We start from the raw sequence: 20,225 nt of genomic DNA, 5'->3' as shown, positions 1-20,225 counted from the left end.
TATACAATAAACAATGTATATTCACTTTTACTACCAACCAATCTTTACCATTCAGTGATAACAAGCACTTTATTTTACATTTTAATATTTTATGATGTATTTAAAAGAGTAGTTATTGTTGCAAACTCCATTAGAAATTTGAATTGATATCAGTTTTGGAAAAAGGGAAACGGGGATGTGAAAAAAAAGGGGGGGTTTAAATTTTTCTCATTTCAGATTTCATAAATAAAAAGAAAATTTCTTCAAACATTTTTTTGAGAGGATTAATATTCAACAGCATAGTGAATTTCTCAAAGGCAAAAAAAATATTTTAAGTTCATTAGACCACATTCATTCTGTGTCAGAAACCTATGCTGTGTCAACTATTTAATTTTAGATTTACAAAGTTTGAAGAAGAAATCTTTAATTGATTTGTAAAATCTTGACATTTGTTTTGTGTAAAAAAAAACCATGTAATGTCAAAAATTTGATCACAATCCAAATTCAGAGCTGTATCACGCTTGAATGTTTTGTCCATACTTGCCCCAACTGTTCAGGGTTCGACCTCTGCGGTCGTATAAAGCTGCGCCCTGCGGAGCACCTGGTTCTAAAAATGAAATAGTAATAAATTGATAATAATAATAATAATATTAATAAAGATATGATAGTATTAAATGGATAGTGAAACGACAAGCCTACCAATTATATGTACTCTTTAGGATTTTTTAAGCAGTATTTAATATTAAAATCCGGATTGACTTAATTCACGCTTCACAAGATGAAGTTTTTCATACCTGAACAGTTTTGAATAACTTTTCTTAACCAATATATTTCCATAACTAATCAATGAAAATCAATGGTTTAAAGTTACCTTTCATTTACAAGTATGTAAAGTAATTTATGACATGTTAAATATAAGATGCATTTGTTCTTGGCTTCGAAATTGAGATGCATACATTTATTTTCACATCAAGTACGAGTACATCGGCTTCTCCGTAACCGATTCGACTTTTTCTATCGTGTACTTTTTCCGGTCCGGCTAACGATGTCCAAAAAATCTGTCTGCATCGTTGGCTCTGGTAACTGGTGAGTATTAATGTTTATGTAGATATACTTTAATGATTTGAGTTATTTCTCAATAAAATACTTGATTGTTTGTTCTAAAAAAGATGTCCTTGATCGTTTGTCCTCCATACATCCTGCAATGTCAATGTGACAACCTCGTCTAAAACATTTTGGCACACACGGTAACATAGTCCGAGATTAATCTAACGTCCAAAGGCTGTTTTGCCAGATAAGCTAGGGCCATCTCAGAAAAGTGTCAAAGCAAAAAAGTACAGTAGCCTTTCAAGACGTCATTATTATTTGGACTAGGCCCTGGACTTTAATAAGAAACCGATATGCCTGTGGTTTCTCCATCTGTACTTATGCACAGAAATCAGCCAGCTACTAAGTCCCAAAGTGTAATGTTGAAAATCACAAAAAATGATAAAGAGAGAGATTGATATGGATGACAATATTTCTTTATCCTTGTCGTAATTTGAATCAAACTTCCTTGTAGCTGGGAACAGTATATCTATATGTTCCTGCTTGTAGTATGTGTCTTCTGAATCCATGACAAATCGGCCCACACCTAATCATGATTTTTTTTTCACACTACTTTTTTACCAACTCCCCCCCCCCCCCCCCCCACATTTCTAAAAGTCGTCCCACTCTTGTATATCAACTCACCCCACTTATGAAAAAGGGTAAAATCCTATTGAAAATAGGTTGGATAACTTGCCCCACTTATCATGCTTATGAAAAGGTTTAAAATTTCGCTAGAATAAGGTCTGACAAAGCGCCCCAATCATGAAAAATAGATAAACCAAGATGAATTTAGTAATGCCAACTCCCCCCACTTATGAAAAAAGATGCAATCCTGTTGTACATGTATATCTATGGGCAAATATACTGTTTACACATGTACATGTACCTTGATTTTATTTGAAATGTTGTGCGTCTTAGGGAAGTTTCTTAATGAGGTCCTAGAAGGCTGGCTTTTCATCAATGGATTGTCTGGGACTGGCATTAGTGTCCCACACAGCACTAAAAAGCATGACAATAGTTATCAAAGATACCAGGCTTGTAATTTGATAAGCCAGAAACGTGTTTCGCCTACATTAAATCATCAGTGACACTCACATCAAAATAGTAAGAAAGCCAAACAAGTATGAAATTTAAGAGCATTTAATTTGACATGATTGATGATCCAGAATCCCAAAAAATGTGCCAAATACTTTAAAATTATATATTCATCTAGCATGTCTAGATTTTACTTTTTTTCATAAAGTTAGTGGGGTGGATTGGTAGGGGTAAATTAAAGGGATATTACAAGTGGGGAGATACATGTAAGCCAGTGTGGTGATTTATCCTGCTTCCTGTATTCGTACATGTATGTGTGTGAACCAGATTGCTGTCAGTCTCTCTGATAGAGTAATGCCACAGTTACCAGTTGATGTCATTTCAAAGTAATTGTTCGTAAGACAATACATGATTGGCCAATCAACAAGTTTTTTTGTTTAACTTGACTACAATTGCTTATTTTAGCATATCATGTCAAAATGTAAACACTATCATGACATAACCCAATGAGCACAAAAAGCACAGAAGCAAGGTGTCTTAGGTGACTAATATGTACAATAAAAATTTATCTTATAAAATTTACTTAGACAGTCCTATCTTGGTTTGTATTAATTTAAATACAGAAAATTTCAAAAGCTTTGTTAGCAAAATTTAGAATTATTATAGGATTCCAAAAGGCAGTAATTAATGAACAATAGAAACAAGCTTGGTTTATGGTAATTCTTACTGAATACCAGTCTGTAAAATCTGGTAGAGTCTGATGTCTTAAAATTGGTTGATAATATTTGTGTTAATAACTAAATTATTGTTTATAATTTGTACCATTATTGATATTAAACTTGAAACATGTAAAAAATCAATCATGACAGTAAAAGTGGTTTTGACATAAATGTATAAATGCAAGATAAATGCATCAACTGGTTAAATATCATTTAATCATGGAAACATTATCAAGTGCTGATGTATAAATCTTTTGTACCATGAATTTATTTATAAATTGCCTTTTAAAGGGGCTCAGCCATAGCTAAGATACTGGGAAAAAATGCCAAAGAACGCAGTGATCAATTTGAAACCTGTGTTAAAATGTGGATGTATGAGGAAATGGTGGATGGTAGAAAATTAACAGACATAGTAAATACAGAACATGAAAACGTAAAGTACCTACCAGGTGTTAAAATACCTGAAAATGTGGTGAGTGAAATCATAAACAATATTTAATCAAACATTTACACATGTATATATAAATATAAAACTGTGTGATTTTTTTTTTATCAATATTACATTTTCCAGATGACATGAAAACAAACCCAAAAAAAGCATTTTTTTTAAGGGAAAGAAAGAATATGGACATCTGTCACATCCCATCAAAATGTCTTTTACCTAATTTAGCCAAATGGTTTGATATTAGTTATTGCCACAACTTTGTATTTTAACCTTTATTAAAGATCCTCTCTGAGGCCTTAGGCTAATTTGAAAATTACTACCTCTTTTAGTTTGACAACCAGATAAATCAAACCTCAATTAGGATACTAAGACAGTCTCAGAACTATGTATTGTTGATTTAATATAACCTCAAATACTGCATATACATATGAAAATAAGAAGATGTGGTTTGATTGCAAATGAGACAACTCACCACAAGAGACCTGTCACCAATTGATAAAACTATAGGACACTGTACGGCCTTCAACAATGACAATGTTCTCCCCATAATTTTCAAATAGCACCATGGAAATTAACATAGCACTGGTTTTCCAAAAAATATAATACCATGGACCCTTTACATTCTATTATAAAATCATCTAAGCAAGAGAACACCGAATGATTAATTAAGTCTTATAGGATTTGTAAGTATGCTTCATTTAATCACTTGAACATTGGTTTCTTGATTGTGGTTATCTACAGCAGTTGCTTCAAATTTCTGTCCATGTGAAAAGTTTGAATTGATTAAACAAATTGCATTTGGGCCAGAATTAAACATGAACTGCAAAAAATAGAGATAACACTAACCTGACTTAATGTACAATCAATAAGAGGAGAAGAATAATTCTTGTTAAAATTGTGAAATTTTGACATAAAGAGCAACTGGTAGACATGGTGCATATCATTCATTTTTTTGTAAGACAAATATGTATAATTTTTTTACTGAAAGTGAGTGAATAAGACAAATGTTAGCTGAGATAGTTGGAGCTGTTGAAAATCTGTAAAAATTGAATACTAATTAACCACCACCCAATTCCATACCATATTTTCATTTCTGTAATGAGATGTATTCAAGCAAATATATATAACTGTGCCAGTACTATATATTCTTATGGTATTTCTGTAGGTGGCTATACCAGTACTATATATTCTTATGATATTTCTGTAGGTGGCTATACCAGATTTGATAAAGGCTTCAGAAGATGCAGATATACTCATATTTGTCTTACCTCATCAGTTTGTAGGCAAAACTTGTGAGCAGATGAAAGGAAAAATAAAATCATCAGCTATTGCAGTATCTCTTATCAAGGTAATTTTCAGTTTCCATTCTATCATAGTTTTCACAAAGAGTGAGAATGGAATATTATACATTTTTTTTCCCGTTCCTGAGGGAGACATATATATGAAGATTTGTTCACCCAAGAATATTCATATTTCATGAGGGCTTTGCCCGAGGGAAATGTGATTTTTCGAGGGTGAACAAATCTTCAAATCTCTCGAAGCTAAGGGAAATGAATGTTTTATTCCACTGCCTATGATGTGTCTTACTGAATATACTATATTAATTTGTATACATTTGTTTTCTTATCTGCTTGTTTAAATAGCTAAACATGGCATAAACTTTGATAAACAGTACGAATCAAAAGTAAATTAATAGTCTTTTTATTTTAACGCTTGAATAAATTTAAACACGGTAATGACTTATCTAACGCTATTTTTATTTTGATAAAACCACCTTCAAAACGGTATGCACATTAACCGCGCGTAACGTCATACTAAGAGGTCCCAATCTACAGAGGGGAATATGATGTTCAGAGAGGAATATGATACTCAGAGGGGAATATGAAGTTTTGTTCGACGTCATGTGTGATAGTTTAAACCAATCAAATGTTGATTTCACCATCAAAATCAACATGCAGTGGAATAATATTAGTTACATTGAGTTACTTAGTGGGCTAGTGACCTAAAACATTATATGTAGGGTCAGTAAATTCCTTATTGGGTGAGAGCAAATTTATAGTGAATATAATGTCATAATATTGTAATGATTATCGTCTAATGAAGCTTGTTAGGTATTAATTTACAATTGTAGATGACAAAGATCTGTTAAATTTGATCTTTTAAAATGATATGTTAAAAATTGAAAACAACATGTTTAATAATTTCATGTGTCCGAAGTGCTTTTCTGGATTTACCTTCATCAGGAACGCTCAAAACCAAACATTTGAAATCTGAGGATGTATAAGTACTGAAACCGTTGAGGAGCTATATGTCAAAAATACCTAAAATAAATAGCCAAAGTCATCTAAAGTCAACTTTGCCTGAGGGAGTTGAAACCTTAGTTTCTTAATAATTTCAAAATTTATAAACAGACAATTTTAGAAAGGTTAATTCACATGATTATATATTTAGGGTGTGTCCATTGATGATTCTGGGATGAGAATGATATCTAATGTGATTAAAGAAGTTCTAGGTATTGAATGTTGTGCATTGATGGGAGCTAATCTGGCTGGAGAAGTAGCCCAGGAACAGTTCTGTGAAACAACAATAGGTAAACTAGTACTATACTGGCAAATTTCATTCAAGAGGTTTAAAACATGAGAATTCTCTATACAAGTATTTCTCGTTTAAAATAAAAACAGATTTGAAAAATAAGTTAATTGTTTTTAACTAAGAAATTTATAAACGGTAAAACCTATATATAGAAAAGAAAATGTGGTATCCAAATGATACAGAAATTAACAGCTACCACTAGAGAAATCATTGAATTTGGATTTGCCTTGTACTAAAAGAAAAACACTTTTTCTAACAATTATAATAGTTACTGTTTTACCCATTGATGTTGTGAAAGGACAAAGCATCTAGCACAGTAAAACTGTATTGGATAGGAATTTGAAAAATTGTCCGTTTAAAAAAATCTTTGATTCTTTTAAGATTGAGTACCTTGTTTTTAAGGATGTGCAGTAAATGGCACAGGAGAACTATTGAAGTCCCTGTTTGAGACTCCATATTTTAGATGTTCAGTAGTAACAGATCAAGCAACAGTGGAACTATGTGGTGCTCTTAAGGTATATATGTACTTTTGTTTTTATTAAGCTAGACTTCATATTCTGAATCTAAAAAAAATGTATTAAAAATGATCTGTAGAGGGGCCATGTCTATCTGTTATAAAATACTAAGAATTACTAGAAGGAACAATATGGATTTGATATCTTAGCCACACTTTGTAATTATGAAATTCATCCATGAGTAGAAATTCAGCCTATTTAGCCTTAATCATTTTTATGCCCCACCTACGATAGTTCAAGGTTTTTGTTATGTGGATAGAAATATAAATGAAACTTGTAGGATGCAGTTTTGTTGTGGCCATGGTATAAAAATAAACGGTGCTTTAATCCGTTAATTAACATCAACACAAATTAAAGAACCTTAGTGAGCGCGCTCACATACCCCACGCCCCCACATTGTCACTGGACAAATAAAATAACTCTAAGAAAAAAAATTGAATCATAATTTCCTGTCGAAAAGCACATCAACATAGTATGTCCTTATTATCTACAAAGTTTCATGAAATTCTGTTGTGATGTTTCAGAGGAGTTTTGATGACAAACTGTTGCATTAGTATATTGAGGCAAATAAGTTCAAAGGAGAATAACTCCTAGAAAAAAATTGAAATCATAATTCCCTGTCGATATGCACATCTACATAGTATGTCCTTATTATCTACAAAGTTTCATGAAATTCTGTTGTGAGATTTCAGAGGAGTTGAGATGACAAACTGTTGCAGTAGTATATTGGTGCAAATAAGTTCAAAGGGGCATAAATCCTAGAAAAAAATTGAATCATAATTTCCTGTCAATATGCACATCTACATAGTATGTCCTTATTATCTAAAAACTTCTCTGAAACCATACAAAGTCAGAAATATTTGTGATATGACGTATAAATGTAATGTTTTGTACTTCCTAAATTTGTTTTTGAAACAACAGAAAATGCCAATTTTTGAGAAAATATCCAAATTCGGAGACCGTTATCGATTCGTGTCTTATATGCTTTCGCATGCTCAGTCGAAGTACTGCCCGCAGAATTTAACTTTATATATAAATAATCTAGGACAATGGTGTAGATTAAAAATTACACCATTTCAGGCCCTTTTGTTTTCCACATAATTAATATTACCAATAATTAAAAAGTTGTGGGTCGAATCCGATACCGATTCCAATAGTATATTTCACAAAATTACCTGATCCCTGTTACATAATCTGTACATTCCGCCTCTGTCAGGTGCACAACCAAACGGTGTATTGAGGATTTGCTATAAACACGGGTAATAATCACACCTGAACTTCGTCATTATACAGGGAATAACTGTGCACCTTATAATCAGTGTGACTTTACCAAATGACAATTCGAATTCTAAAAATCCAGGCTAAAACTAAGGGGTAGGTTCTTTAATTCAGTCAAGGACCCGCGATGTCGCGTGTATGGTCAAGATTGCATTATGCGTTTCGTCCATATGTATGAATGAATAACCAGTTGCACTCAGGACTCTTCAGTAGATAGTGCAAATGGATAAAAAGGTGACAAAACCACCTAGCATCATATTCCAGGTAGCAATGTTTGGTATATTTCAATGTACTTTTTTTTATTTGGCTATCTGGATGCAAAGTATTTGTTTCAAATGTATTTAAAATAATTTAATCTATCTTAAACAAATCATGCTCAGTGGATGCTGCTTCAATAATTCCTGGTGAAGACAATTTCAACGATCTTACCTTAGTTGTTTATATCACTGAGCTTAATGCAAAGCACTTTAATAATACACTTAGACAGAGAGCTCAATCCAGTGATATACTTCTTGAACACCAAAAACAAACATGCCTAAGTGCACGGATCGGAGGTCCTGAAAATAGACATGTAAATTAATTATATAATCACGATAATATGTAAATAAAATGTCTATGTACATGTATATAAAACTCAAATACAAATATATAAAAATACAAATTTCTGATAAAAATAGTTAGTAAAAAGCAAGTAGATGTCACTACATGCACAAATAAATACATCCTGAGTGTCTTTTTCTTGAAATAAGAACAAACTTCCACCTTATCTTGGTAAACAGGTGAAGAAAAAAACATTCAAAACTAAAAAGTTTTCAGTGTCTATTACCATCACCACTGAATCAATACATTTGTATTAGTACATGTACATGTATTTGCATCAGTGTAAAAATGTGCTAAAAAGTAGTAAATTTTTTACTAAAATAAATGTATAATTTACGCTTGTGTATGGCTGTATTTAATTGTTTTGCGCCTACATCAATATTCATTATTATTAAAAAAATAAAATAGCCTTTCAACATGGTCAAGACGTCATAATTATTTGGCTTAGATGACCATTTGATAATTTGGGGGGGGGGCCAGAAGTAATATTTTCCAAATTGAATATTCATTTTCATCTGTTATACTTATTTTATTCAGTGGACATGTGGATATGATATTCATTTTCAAAATCCTTCTCCCCAAAAAATCAAAGAATAATCCCCTTTCCTTTCAACTTTATACCTATATGTACCTCTGTACTCAGATCTAATCCTCTTGCACACTGTTTTTGTTACTCTCAAGAACATATATAACTATATTAAGTTTAGCTTCTACAGACCCCTTATCTGGGATCTGGGAAATGTCCTACTATAGTGAGAATTTCTTCTTACAATCGATAGGGATTTTTGTTTGGGGGTCAAAGTTTTGAAGCTATGTGTTAAGGGGAGGGGGGTCATTATGTGGTGAAAAATTTGAACATACCCTTCAGCTGATAAACAATGACCGTTCCCTAAGTTTAGCTTCTAGATACCCCTCTACTTCTTAAAGTGAGAATTTCTCCTCGCGTAACCTTCCAGTTCTCATTATTAAATCCGACTGAAAACATATGAAAAAGCATTCCGACCTTGGAGTCCTTGCCTTCACCTGTTAAATCTGACAGTCAAGAGACAGGTTATTCCACTGGTCCACTAAAAGCTAATTTCACTGACGGCAATCGATAGGGATTTTTGTTTGGGGGTCAAAGTTTTGAAGCTATGTTGGTAAGGGGAGGGGGGTCATTATGTGATTCATAATGTATTTTTTTTTTTTTTGGGGGGGGGGTTCAATAAATTTGAACATACCCCTCAGCTGATAAACAATGACCGTTCCCTAAGTTTAGCTTCTACAGACCCCTCTACTATAGTGAGAATTTCTCCTCGCGTAAGGTTCCAGTTCTCATTAATTAAATCCAGCTGAAAACATATGAAAAAGCATTCCGACCTGGGAGTCCTTGCCTTCACTTGTAACTGAGACTACTATAACTATAGCTTTTTTTTATAGTAACAGGTTTTAAAGGGAAATTGAGAGTGACCAATCTCTGTGTTATAGTAGTCTCAGCCTGTGATAAATCTTAGTGTCAAGAGACAGACTATTCCACTGGTCCACTGAGAACAAATTTCACTGACAGCTAGAAATGTTTGCATATATACTAATGCTTACCTTTTCTTAGATGCAAAATATCCAAAAGAAATGATAAATGTCCAGCTGGCGATAAACGATGACCTAATTTTGGAAGAAAACATAAAATAGAGAACTCTACCAAAATTTCACGGAGCTGAATTTCCGGATTATATAAATCGAACGTTTTGGAAAATCTCTCAGGTTTTCCACACAAAACGAAGGTGTCAAGTTAAGAATTTTGAAACAAAAAGATCATTTCAGCGATACTGGCCTAATTTATATGTATATTTATGTGTTTCCTGTCAACCCCATAACAAATTAAAAGTTTTCAAATAATACACTTCCGCCCGCCATGATCCAGTAAATATATATTTTGTTATAAGTGTAGTTAAGAACTGTTTCACTTTTATTGAAAATTGTATTTCCATTTCATGGTCCTACAGTAATGAAGTCAGAGTAAACTAGCAAAATTGACAAATTATTAGAAATCTCAACCTTTGATACACAGATGCTGTAAAAAAAGACATCAAGTTGTGTAATTTTCAACTATCTGCTGACTGATTTTTGTGTGCGTGTAAAACGTCTCGTAAAAACCTATTTTTATCATACAGTAACATCAAACATCAGCTAATTTCTTTATTTGTTAAGCTTGTATTTTAAACTAAACATAGGTAAGGAAATAACACCAATAACATTGTCTTTTAGTAGATTTACAGGAATTTACAAATACCTATATTTTTATTGGAATGATTAAACTTGATTTTCTACAAATAATTTAAAATTTCGTATAATTACAGAATATTGTAGGTATTGGTGCTGGTATAGCTGATGGTCTGGGGCATGGAGATACCATGGAGATTATTTGGCCCCGCCCCCTCAGTCATGGTCTATTGACTTTGAAATTTTTAATTATTTTTCATGTATTAGTTTGTGATTAGGTCACTTTATAAGGAACCACTAGTGGTAGGTCAATAATAATCAAGACATATCTCTATGATAACAGTTTATCTAGTAATAATCAATAACTTCTTACAATTACAGAATATTGTAGGTATTGGTGCTGGTATAGCTGATGGTCTGGGGCATGGAGATAACACAAAGGCAGCAGTAATCAGGCTGGGACTGATGGAGATGATCAAATTCTCAGAAATATTTATTCCAGGTTTGTCATCCTAGTGACACACAAGTCAGGTCACACATTTATCTCTTACACAGCATTGCTAGATTAATAGTTTGAATTACTGTTGTTGTTGGTCAATAGAAGTGAAATAAGTATATTACTAGAAACTAACTATCATATATATAGTGAGAACATTTATAGAAATCATTCATTTGGCTCAAACAAGATTTATAGATTGAATTGATGTTGTGGGTCAATATAAGAAGAAATAAGTGATTCATTAGTAAATAAACATAATCGATATAAATCATATAAAGTAGTGTTGTCAAATCGTACACTTTTTCCTAACCGGTTACTCGGATAATCGTTCGACCGATTAACCGGTTAACCGGTAGTTTAAGTTTGTGTTTGAAAGTTTATCAATAGTACCCTACACATAGATAAGATGAGGTATGAGTGTCAATTTGACAACCTTTCATCCTAGTCATAAATTTACGCTTATGGAATTAAAGTTTGTCCTTTGTTATTATAAGGCTTGTCTGGGAGGATTCATGGCGAAGTTTGACTTCTAATAATCGAATACACTGTATCAACTATATAGCGATTGTACCAACTTCAGATTGATCTAGTAGAATTGAATATGTCTGAAACCGATTATTCTTTCCTTTTCTCTTGTTGTCTCCGAAAATAATGTGGAGTGTCTCAATTAGAAATGATTAATCATTAAAAAAAGAAGATGTGGTATGATTGCCAATGAGACAAATTTCCACAAGAGACCAAAATGACACAGAAATGAACAACTATAGGTCACCATACGACATGTTTCTTTACTTTGTTTGCTTGTTTCTTTAAGTATGTTACTCGTACTATCACGTATACATTGAGTACATTCACATTGGTTTGCATTTCACAATTGTTGAGTTATCATTTCGTTTAAAATAAGACTAAGCCTAGCACTACGAAGGTTGCACATTAGATGTAGGTTTACACAATATTAGATCAAAAACGAAATAATGAAGTAATTAGTAAAATTTATTCGCATCACTGATTTAAAGTTACTGTTAAAAAACATGTATACTAATTATCTTTCTTTAAGATCCTGCCCGAGCTCTAATAAAGTTTATGTTTTTAGGATTAACAATAGCAATCAATATACTGGACAATTGATCTGTCAAATTAATTACCACGACGACATTTTTTTAAAAATAAAACATAACTATTTATTGATTTCAATACAAATTTATATCAAATCTATCAAAATTGAAAAAAAGTCCGGTTAACCGGTTAGCGTTTTTGGTATTCGGTATTCGGTCGTTCGACCGGTTAACCGGTTAATCGTTGACAACACTAATATAAAGTGAGAAATTAATATAAATCATTCCATTGACTCCAATCAGATTCAATATAGGCCTTTTAAAACATCTGTCACTTATGCTTCAAAATATATCTAATCACAATGAATAGTCCAGTTCTTGATGTTTTATTTTATATAATGTTGCACATATAATATAATATGATGTCCTATTTCAGTAATGTTAAAGTGAATTTGATATTTATACCAGAAATTATGTTTTTCTCATTGAAAAAATAATACATACAATTACTGTAATTCAGAAATCTTAGCGTTCCTTGATTATTGCAATTGTTAACACTGGACAAAAATGTGAGTTTATTTAATGCAGTTTCCAGAAAGGTTGCATACAAATGCTTTTAAAATGTAAAATGAGGAAAATGTTAGTTGTGTAAAAAGAATTTTTCACATATTTTACAAAAACATAGCGAATATTTCTGGAAAGAGATTAAACTGTGGATGTTTGTAACTTTTTAACCTTAAAAAAGTTTTGTTAATATATGTTTGATATGAACCGACACAGATATTCTATGAACAATCAGCATATTTTTTTTTAGGTTCACAAAGATCTACATTTTTTGAAAGCTGTGGCATATCTGATTTGGTGGCAACCTGTCATGGTGGCAGGAATAGAATGTTAGGTGAACATATTGTTAAATCTGATAAGGTAAGATGTCACATGGGTGTCATGTGATTTATTTTCTTTAATCTGACAAAAAAAAAATAAGAGGTTCTGATGTCAGATACATACATGGTAAAGTAATATTTTATATTGATCCAATCCATTGTTCAGCAAAATTTAAATTTTAGGTAAAAATTATGTAACATACAACTTCAATTATTGATTTTGGCAAAAAAGCCCTACATATATCGTTGCTAACATGATAAAAACAAATAAAATTGAATAGATTTAAAAGAAATAAGATCTTTTTTAACATTGTTATTTGTAGGAAGGAAAAGTAAGTGCATTTTTATTTCTAATGAGTTATTTGTTTTCTTTTAAATTATTGTTTCTTTTGAATTTACAGTTTTCATTAAAAAAAAGATATTTTGCTTAGTAAACTTGATTCAGTACAAACAATACATTGCTTTTAGTTTGAGATTCCCGTTGGCATTGCTTGAGTAGTATTTCCTGTGAAGAAGTGTATTTTCAAAATGAAGATAATTCTGAGTATTACTGTTTAGATGGATTTCAAGATAAATATGAAAAATTAAATGTCCTCACATTATCTAATAACGGACACATGGCTGTTTATAATCTCTTAATTTCCCCCCTAAGTTGAAATATAGATGTTGTGATATTTTAATCTGAAACAACTATATTGAACTAAATTTTGCCTAAAAAATCAATTAAGCTTTTAAAATTGAATCATAATGATGTTGACTAACTATCATGGGTGCCATAAGTAAGTAAAATAGATATAAAAACAGAGAAAATTAATCATGTTTATGAGCAGCAGTAATAAAGGAAAACTCTTTTCAAGAACATTTTAGTAAAGTTTATGACTATTCCATTGAGCAGCTTCACATATTCATTTATTTTTAGGTGTGTAGATATTCACTTACAATCTTTTTGGTTTGTTACAAATTTTCTTTAGCTTGAAAAATTCCATGGCTAGTAATAAAAATTGTTCATTGTAATCACCAACTTGTTAAGATATCAAATATGCTTCCTAAGACTTTTATCAGTATTTATTCCTATCTGAAACATTTCAGCTCAATATTACAATTTAATTGATGACAGAGCACATTGTCATTATCAATTAATTACTGGTAATTAGTTTTTGACATCATAGCTTCCTATTCATTTTAGATTAAGTTAATATAATTTAATTTGAGATGTAACATGTCTTCTGATTGGCTTAAGTTTTTGAGTTTATCAGCTAATAGACATAATTTTGTGGTGTGACTGTGACATCATCAATGTTTTTTCATGATTTACTCCTTAAAAATGGAATTTGGAATAAAATTATAAGGAATGACTTATATTTATTCTATAAAGGAAGAAAGGTCATCAAAAATGTGATGCACACTGAATAACCCATGTGTTTCATGAATTTTGATGTATCTATTAAAGGGCAGATTAAAGTAATACAAATTTGCATTATTGACTTGTGAAAGTCAATAATTTTGTTGTAAAGCTAAAATTTAAAATAATTAAACCATTTGAAAATTTAAACAAAGTCTGTTTTTGTTGCTCTGAATTCTTAAAAACAGTTGACAAAATTTATGTTTTTTTTTCAGACAGTTAAACAATTAGAAAAAGAGTTACTGAAAGGTCAAAGCTTCCAAGGACCCTTAGCTGCTAGAGAAATTTTCAAAATGTTAAAAGATAAAAATCTAATTGAAAGGTAAGTTAACAGTTACTTCTTTTATTTTAATTATTTACATGAGTATCTCTATTTCTTTAATGAGAGCTCTATTATAATTGTCTGACATCTGTTCACAGTTTTACCTTGTGTAGTAAGGCTTGTTATTCCTCTTTCTCAATTTTTTTTTTCAATGTTTAACAATTCAAAATATTCTAGAATCTCACACGAAAGGGATTAAAATATCGAGGATTGGAAGTTATGTGAAAGATTACATTTTTGACATGCCTGCAAAAATATCAATAAATTTGAATCATCCATTAAAGCATTCGTGGCATATAATATATTTGATCATATCAATTCCATAACCAGAAAAAACAATTTTACTATACACTGATTTTGACTTTATTTAAAAGTTTTATGGGCAAACTGGATCCCTGCATCTTCTGACATCAGACTCAGACTTCTCTTGAACTGAATTTTAATGTGCGTATTGTTATGCGTTACTTTTCTACATTAGCTAGAGGTATAGGGGGAGGGTCGAGATCTCACAAACATGTTTAACCCTGCAGCATTTTTGCGCCTGTCCCAAGTCAGGAGTCTCTGGCCTTTGTTAGTCATGTATTATTTTAATTTTAGTTTCTTGTGTACAATTTGGAAATTAGTATGGCGTTCATTATCACTGAACTAGTATATATTTGTTTAGGGGCCAGTTGAAGGACGCCTCCGGGTGCAGGAATTTCTCGCTACATTGAAGACCTGTTGGTGACCTTCTGCTGTTGTTTTTTTCTATGGTCGGGTTGTTGTCTCTTTGGCACATTCCCCATTTCCATTCTCAATTTTATCTTTGACAGGATCATGTTTTTTGGCAAAGTTTTATGGAAGTTTCTATACAAATAATCACATTTGGATGTGATCAGGAAAAAAAACCAAATAGAGATCTTCATTCTAATTGGAGACTTCTAATTTCTCCTGAAACTGTATGGTATGATTTTTCAAAAGTTGAATGACACTAATGATTGGAATATTCTTTACTGATACAGTATCTATGGTTTTGAAGAAGAAAAGGATTCTTTTGCTACAATTTCATTGAAAGGTGTTCTCCTCAGTGCATTTAAGCCACATACAATAACAATGCATAGAACCATTAACATGCAAACAAAAGCCCACAGATGTTGCAGAAAGTATGATTACAGTTGGGATGTTGTGGAAACAGTATATTTTGTAGAATTCCCTTTCTGCACTATTTGATTACTCTTATTTAATTTATCAATTTCAGATAAAATCTTATACTTAAGAGACTAGATTTAGTTTATTCACACTTATTGTTATTTTTCAGGTTTCCTTTATTTGTATCAGTGCATTATATCTGTTTACGAGAATCTCAACCAGAAGAGTTCATCAATTGTTTACGTAACCATCCAGAGCATATATGAATATATTTAGACATTATTGACAAATTTTTAACTGCTTCTCTACACATTGCCCAAATGTACTATTATGTTTTTTTTATTAGCAGTACAGAATTTTAAAGTGTTGTCTTAGGCCAATTAAAATTAATTGATAGATTTTCATCCCTGCCCGCCCCGATTTTTTTTTTTTTGCAAAATTTACGATTTCCGGATTTTGTTCATTTCCGTTACCGGTAACCGTCAATAATTTCGTTTCATTCGAACTTCCTGTTTATAAAATTTCGGTTTTCATATTTCTTGTTTCGAGTACTTTAAAACGATTATGTTGACAAAATCTGCTGCTCAATGATGACAGTATCATCTACGGAGAATATAGAAAGATTACCAGAAGGGCATGAAATATTCGGGTTACGAGTATTAAATACGCTGTGTCCAAGGCAAATCGCGGTATGTCACAAATTGGAAATTTCTTTCATCAGAAAATTGTGGATTTATTTAATAATACATTGACTTTGTGTAAGCAAATTTGGGCTGTGAATGATTTCCAAAGTGCAAGAATCGTGGAACAAATTGGTAGAAAAAAAAAGAGTTAAAAAAGTCGGCAAACATACACATTGTGTACTAGAAAACCCTTAGATTTACCTATGGCTATTGTTTTTGTTTAAAAACACAAAATACCATTTATAATGTAATTATATATGCGTCACTTCTTGCATAACTTGAGAATCTTAAAAGCGCCAACTTTACTATTCCTGGCAACACTTGTTTGAGTGTTCATTTCATTCATAATACTTGTGCTGCATACCATTGCATTTGCATAAGTTTATGGGGACTACAAACCATCGCTTAGAGAGCAGAAAAAATTTGGAGTTGGTAGTCAAATGAATAGAGAATTTCTCCATGGTTTTACTGTTTGCTGAAAATATGTTTCTAAAGTAGCAATTGCATGTAGAACAGTCCGCGTTGCAAATCAGAGATGTTTATTCAAGAATTATGTACGATTCTTTATACATGTTTAAACATTTACATGGTATAAGCTAAATTTTGTAATTATAACACTTGCATATATATGAAGTTCACGCCACAAGAAGGTTTCAAATTGAATAAAATTTTAAAAATAAAATCCTCCCACCCGCCCCATTTTTTTCAAAACTTTGGATGAAAATCTACTAATTAATTTTAGTTGGCCTTATATACATTATAAAACAGTATGTATTGGTTCGTAGTTTGTTGACAGTGCAAATTTTGAAATATTTTTAAAATATTTATTTCTTAATAAGTTTGTATTACTCTGTGTATCCTCTTCAAATAATTATTATTTTACCAAGTTCTATGGAAAACTCTGGTATTAGATTGTGGCACATGGCAGTTATGCTACTACAAATTGTTTCTGTGCAATAATTATAAGATAAGTTATTGTTGTCACCAAAAAATCTTATGACTAAAATTGTTCTTAAGTTATACTGATTTGTTGATGACTTAGGAGTAATTTTTCATATAAGGGACGTCATCAAAAGTTCAATGTAGGATAAAAAATTTAATTCACATAGTTTTTTCACTGACCCCTCCCTCTTAACTTAATTTGGGAAAAATTGATTTACCTTTATGGATATATGTTAAATCGATTTTGGAAAACTTGCAGTAATGTTGAACCCCCCCTCTAACTATTTGATTTAAGTTTTTTTATCCTACATCGATCTTTTGATGTCGGCCCTAAGATTTGTTGAAATTGACCACTGTTGAAAAGATATTTTTAAACATGCATTTTCTGATTCAGAAAATTAGTTCTTAAGTCCTTTTGTGTCATGCTCCTTGGTTCTGTATTATAACTTTACAATAAGCTTTAATGTATTCTTACTATAGACGAAATGCAGGTCATGTTACTTTGACTGTTTTCATTGTTTAGTAGTTTATGAAGTTGTTGATCGATTTTCAACTTTACTTATCAAATAAGTGTTTGACATTTTTTTTTTTTATGTATAGAAAAATTTGAATTGTAACAACAACCTCGAACAACTTCTTTCGTGTTTATGAAATATTAGAATGTGTTTCCATTTTTCTTGTGAGTCAGCTTAGTTGATGAAAACTGGTAAAAAAGACTAAATAAATAAAATCATTTGTCCTACCGTCAATATTTTGATATGTTTCTACTTCCTATGAAAAGCAGCCACAATTCTTGTCCTCAACATTCAACTATGGAATGGTATTTTACAAAACTTAAAAATATATAGGCTTTTATTAAATGTTATTTAGAATAATCTGTTTGTAACTGGTAATGATACCAGCACTGATTCATTAATGTTCTAGGAGAATTGTTAATAACAAAAAACAGTGTGTTCTACATATTTCAGTTAGATTGTTATTTAAATGGTGCTTTTCTGTGAAAATCACAAAAAATCTTAAGTTTGAGGTATTTCTTTATATTCAATATTTTACATTTACTGAACTCTGCTAAATAGTTAGTATGGAAAGATTGCTTATTAATTAAGGAAATCAACATGTTATTAATTTTGCCATTTATTATCATATATCATATATAGTCTAAAAGAGTAATGAATTTTTAAAAGTGCATAATATTTTCTAACAGTTTGTTTACCAAATAAAATGCAATTATCTTTTTTCTTCATCAAAACCTTTTTTCAGTTCAGAAAGAGAAATAACTTGAATTATCTGTTGTACTTTTTATATTTTGTTTTATTAAAATGGTGCTAGACAATATTAGCTAGGCACGGGCAATATATCTTTTGAATTTCCAATACTATTAATGGTTATTCACAGCTTCCTTTTCCAAAAACATACACATTAGATTATAAATATTAGAAACTTTTAAGATGACTGTTTATGAGGTGTGGGAAAGCTATAAAGAAAGATACCTAGGAAACCTATCCCATATTAATTATAATGCAAGACCCTGATCTCAATAAAACCCATTGGCGGATCCAGGGGGGGGGGGGGGGTTCTGGGGGTTGGACACCCCCCCTTTCTTTTGGACGATCAATGCATTTGAATGGGAGCATATAGTTGGAACCCCCCTTTGCTCTGGGTTGGGAACTTCCCCTTTTTAAAATGGCTGGATCTGCCCCTGAAACCACATCATTATTTCATTCCTAGACTTCTGAAAATAGGAAAGCAGTTCTTTATGTTTAGTTGTGAATTTCTTTTTCCTTCAGAAATCTTTCCTGTTTGTTTATTTTTTTTTTTTTGTAGTTATTTTCTATGTGCCAACAAGGGTAGAAACAAGACTATAGTGTTAACAAGCAAAATTTAAAAGTCTACTAGCCTTCCAAAAATAGGCAAGTTCAGATATCAGAATTTTTGTATTACAAACACAGTCATTTATACTAGAAATTATTGAAACCATTTTGTGGGATACTATAAAGGGTATTTTTTTACTACCTTATTTCTTTTACATTAAAAGTAATGTTCTACCCAGTCCCAAAGTGTTAATTTATAGTGTTGCATAAAAAGCCTGTTAACATTATTTATAATACATGTATTATAACGAATAATGAATATTTATTATTCTTTTTCCTTAACAGTAGTTATTCCTTAATATATTTTTCATATTTTTATATTATAACTAAGCATAAGCTTATGGATTGTTTAAGTATTTGTTATTGATATTCTATTTGTTAATGTATAGTTAACCTTGTTAGTACTTGATAATAAAATTATCGACTTTAAAAGAGAGTTACTTTTTATGCATAATTGAACAGGTAAATGCTAAAATCTCCAGTGACAGAATTCATGATTACAAAACAATATTGCCATCATTTGGTGTCTATTGTCAGTGTTCTTGTGGTCCAGCATTGCAAATTAAACTTTTTCAAAGATCGTCTCCTCTTAAACTTTTGAACAAGTTACTGTGGATTCAATTATTTTTTTGGGTATTTGATTTCGTGGTTTTGCAAAACTCTGCATACAAAGCCTACAGAAATTTTGTAATTCATTGAACATTTGAATTTGTTGTTTACCTGTACCTACGAAACGGTTACCCACAAAAATTGGTATCCAACCAATAATAATGAATCTACAGTACAACCAAACTAATGATTCTCATGGCTAAACAAACCCCTTATGGGTTGAACTTTTGGATTTTTGAAATGTTGCTGTATCAAATGAAGACAACAATTCATTCATCATCTTAGAAAAGTGTTTTGAATTGTTTGATGTTACTATGCAGATCCTTGATAGTGCCTGTTGAATTTATTTTCAACTCATTAGATTCAGGAAGTCAGAGTT

General features: G+C 31.3%; 1 protein-coding gene across 2 annotated transcripts; it reads left to right on the top strand.

The window, feature by feature from the left end:
- Nucleotides 1-898: 898 nt before the first annotated feature.
- Nucleotides 899-19,669, top strand: LOC143064167 (glycerol-3-phosphate dehydrogenase [NAD(+)], cytoplasmic-like). 2 transcript variants are annotated; one of them, XM_076236801.1, is made up of 9 exons: nucleotides 906-1,065; nucleotides 3,114-3,294; nucleotides 4,475-4,615; nucleotides 5,719-5,857; nucleotides 6,262-6,374; nucleotides 10,833-10,953; nucleotides 12,820-12,929; nucleotides 14,507-14,613; nucleotides 15,911-19,669. In XM_076236801.1, the coding sequence occupies exons 1-9, from the start codon at nucleotides 1,025-1,027 to the stop codon at nucleotides 16,005-16,007; spliced, it is 1,050 nt and encodes a 349-aa protein (XP_076092916.1). In that variant the 5' UTR covers nucleotides 906-1,024; the 3' UTR covers nucleotides 16,008-19,669. The 2 variants fall into 2 exon arrangements, with proteins under 2 accessions (XP_076092917.1, XP_076092916.1); XM_076236802.1 differs by lacking the exons at nucleotides 10,833-10,953; nucleotides 12,820-12,929; nucleotides 14,507-14,613; nucleotides 15,911-19,669 and adding an exon at nucleotides 10,589-10,773 and having other exon boundaries at nucleotides 899-1,065.
- Nucleotides 19,670-20,225: the final 556 nt, after the last annotated feature.

This window comes from Mytilus galloprovincialis, chromosome 2, assembly GCF_965363235.1.
Source record: "Mytilus galloprovincialis chromosome 2, xbMytGall1.hap1.1, whole genome shotgun sequence".
Taxonomy (NCBI): domain Eukaryota; kingdom Metazoa; phylum Mollusca; class Bivalvia; order Mytilida; family Mytilidae; genus Mytilus; species Mytilus galloprovincialis.
Note: the sequence above shows the minus strand (reverse complement) of the source record. Positions and strands in the feature narration are given on the sequence as shown.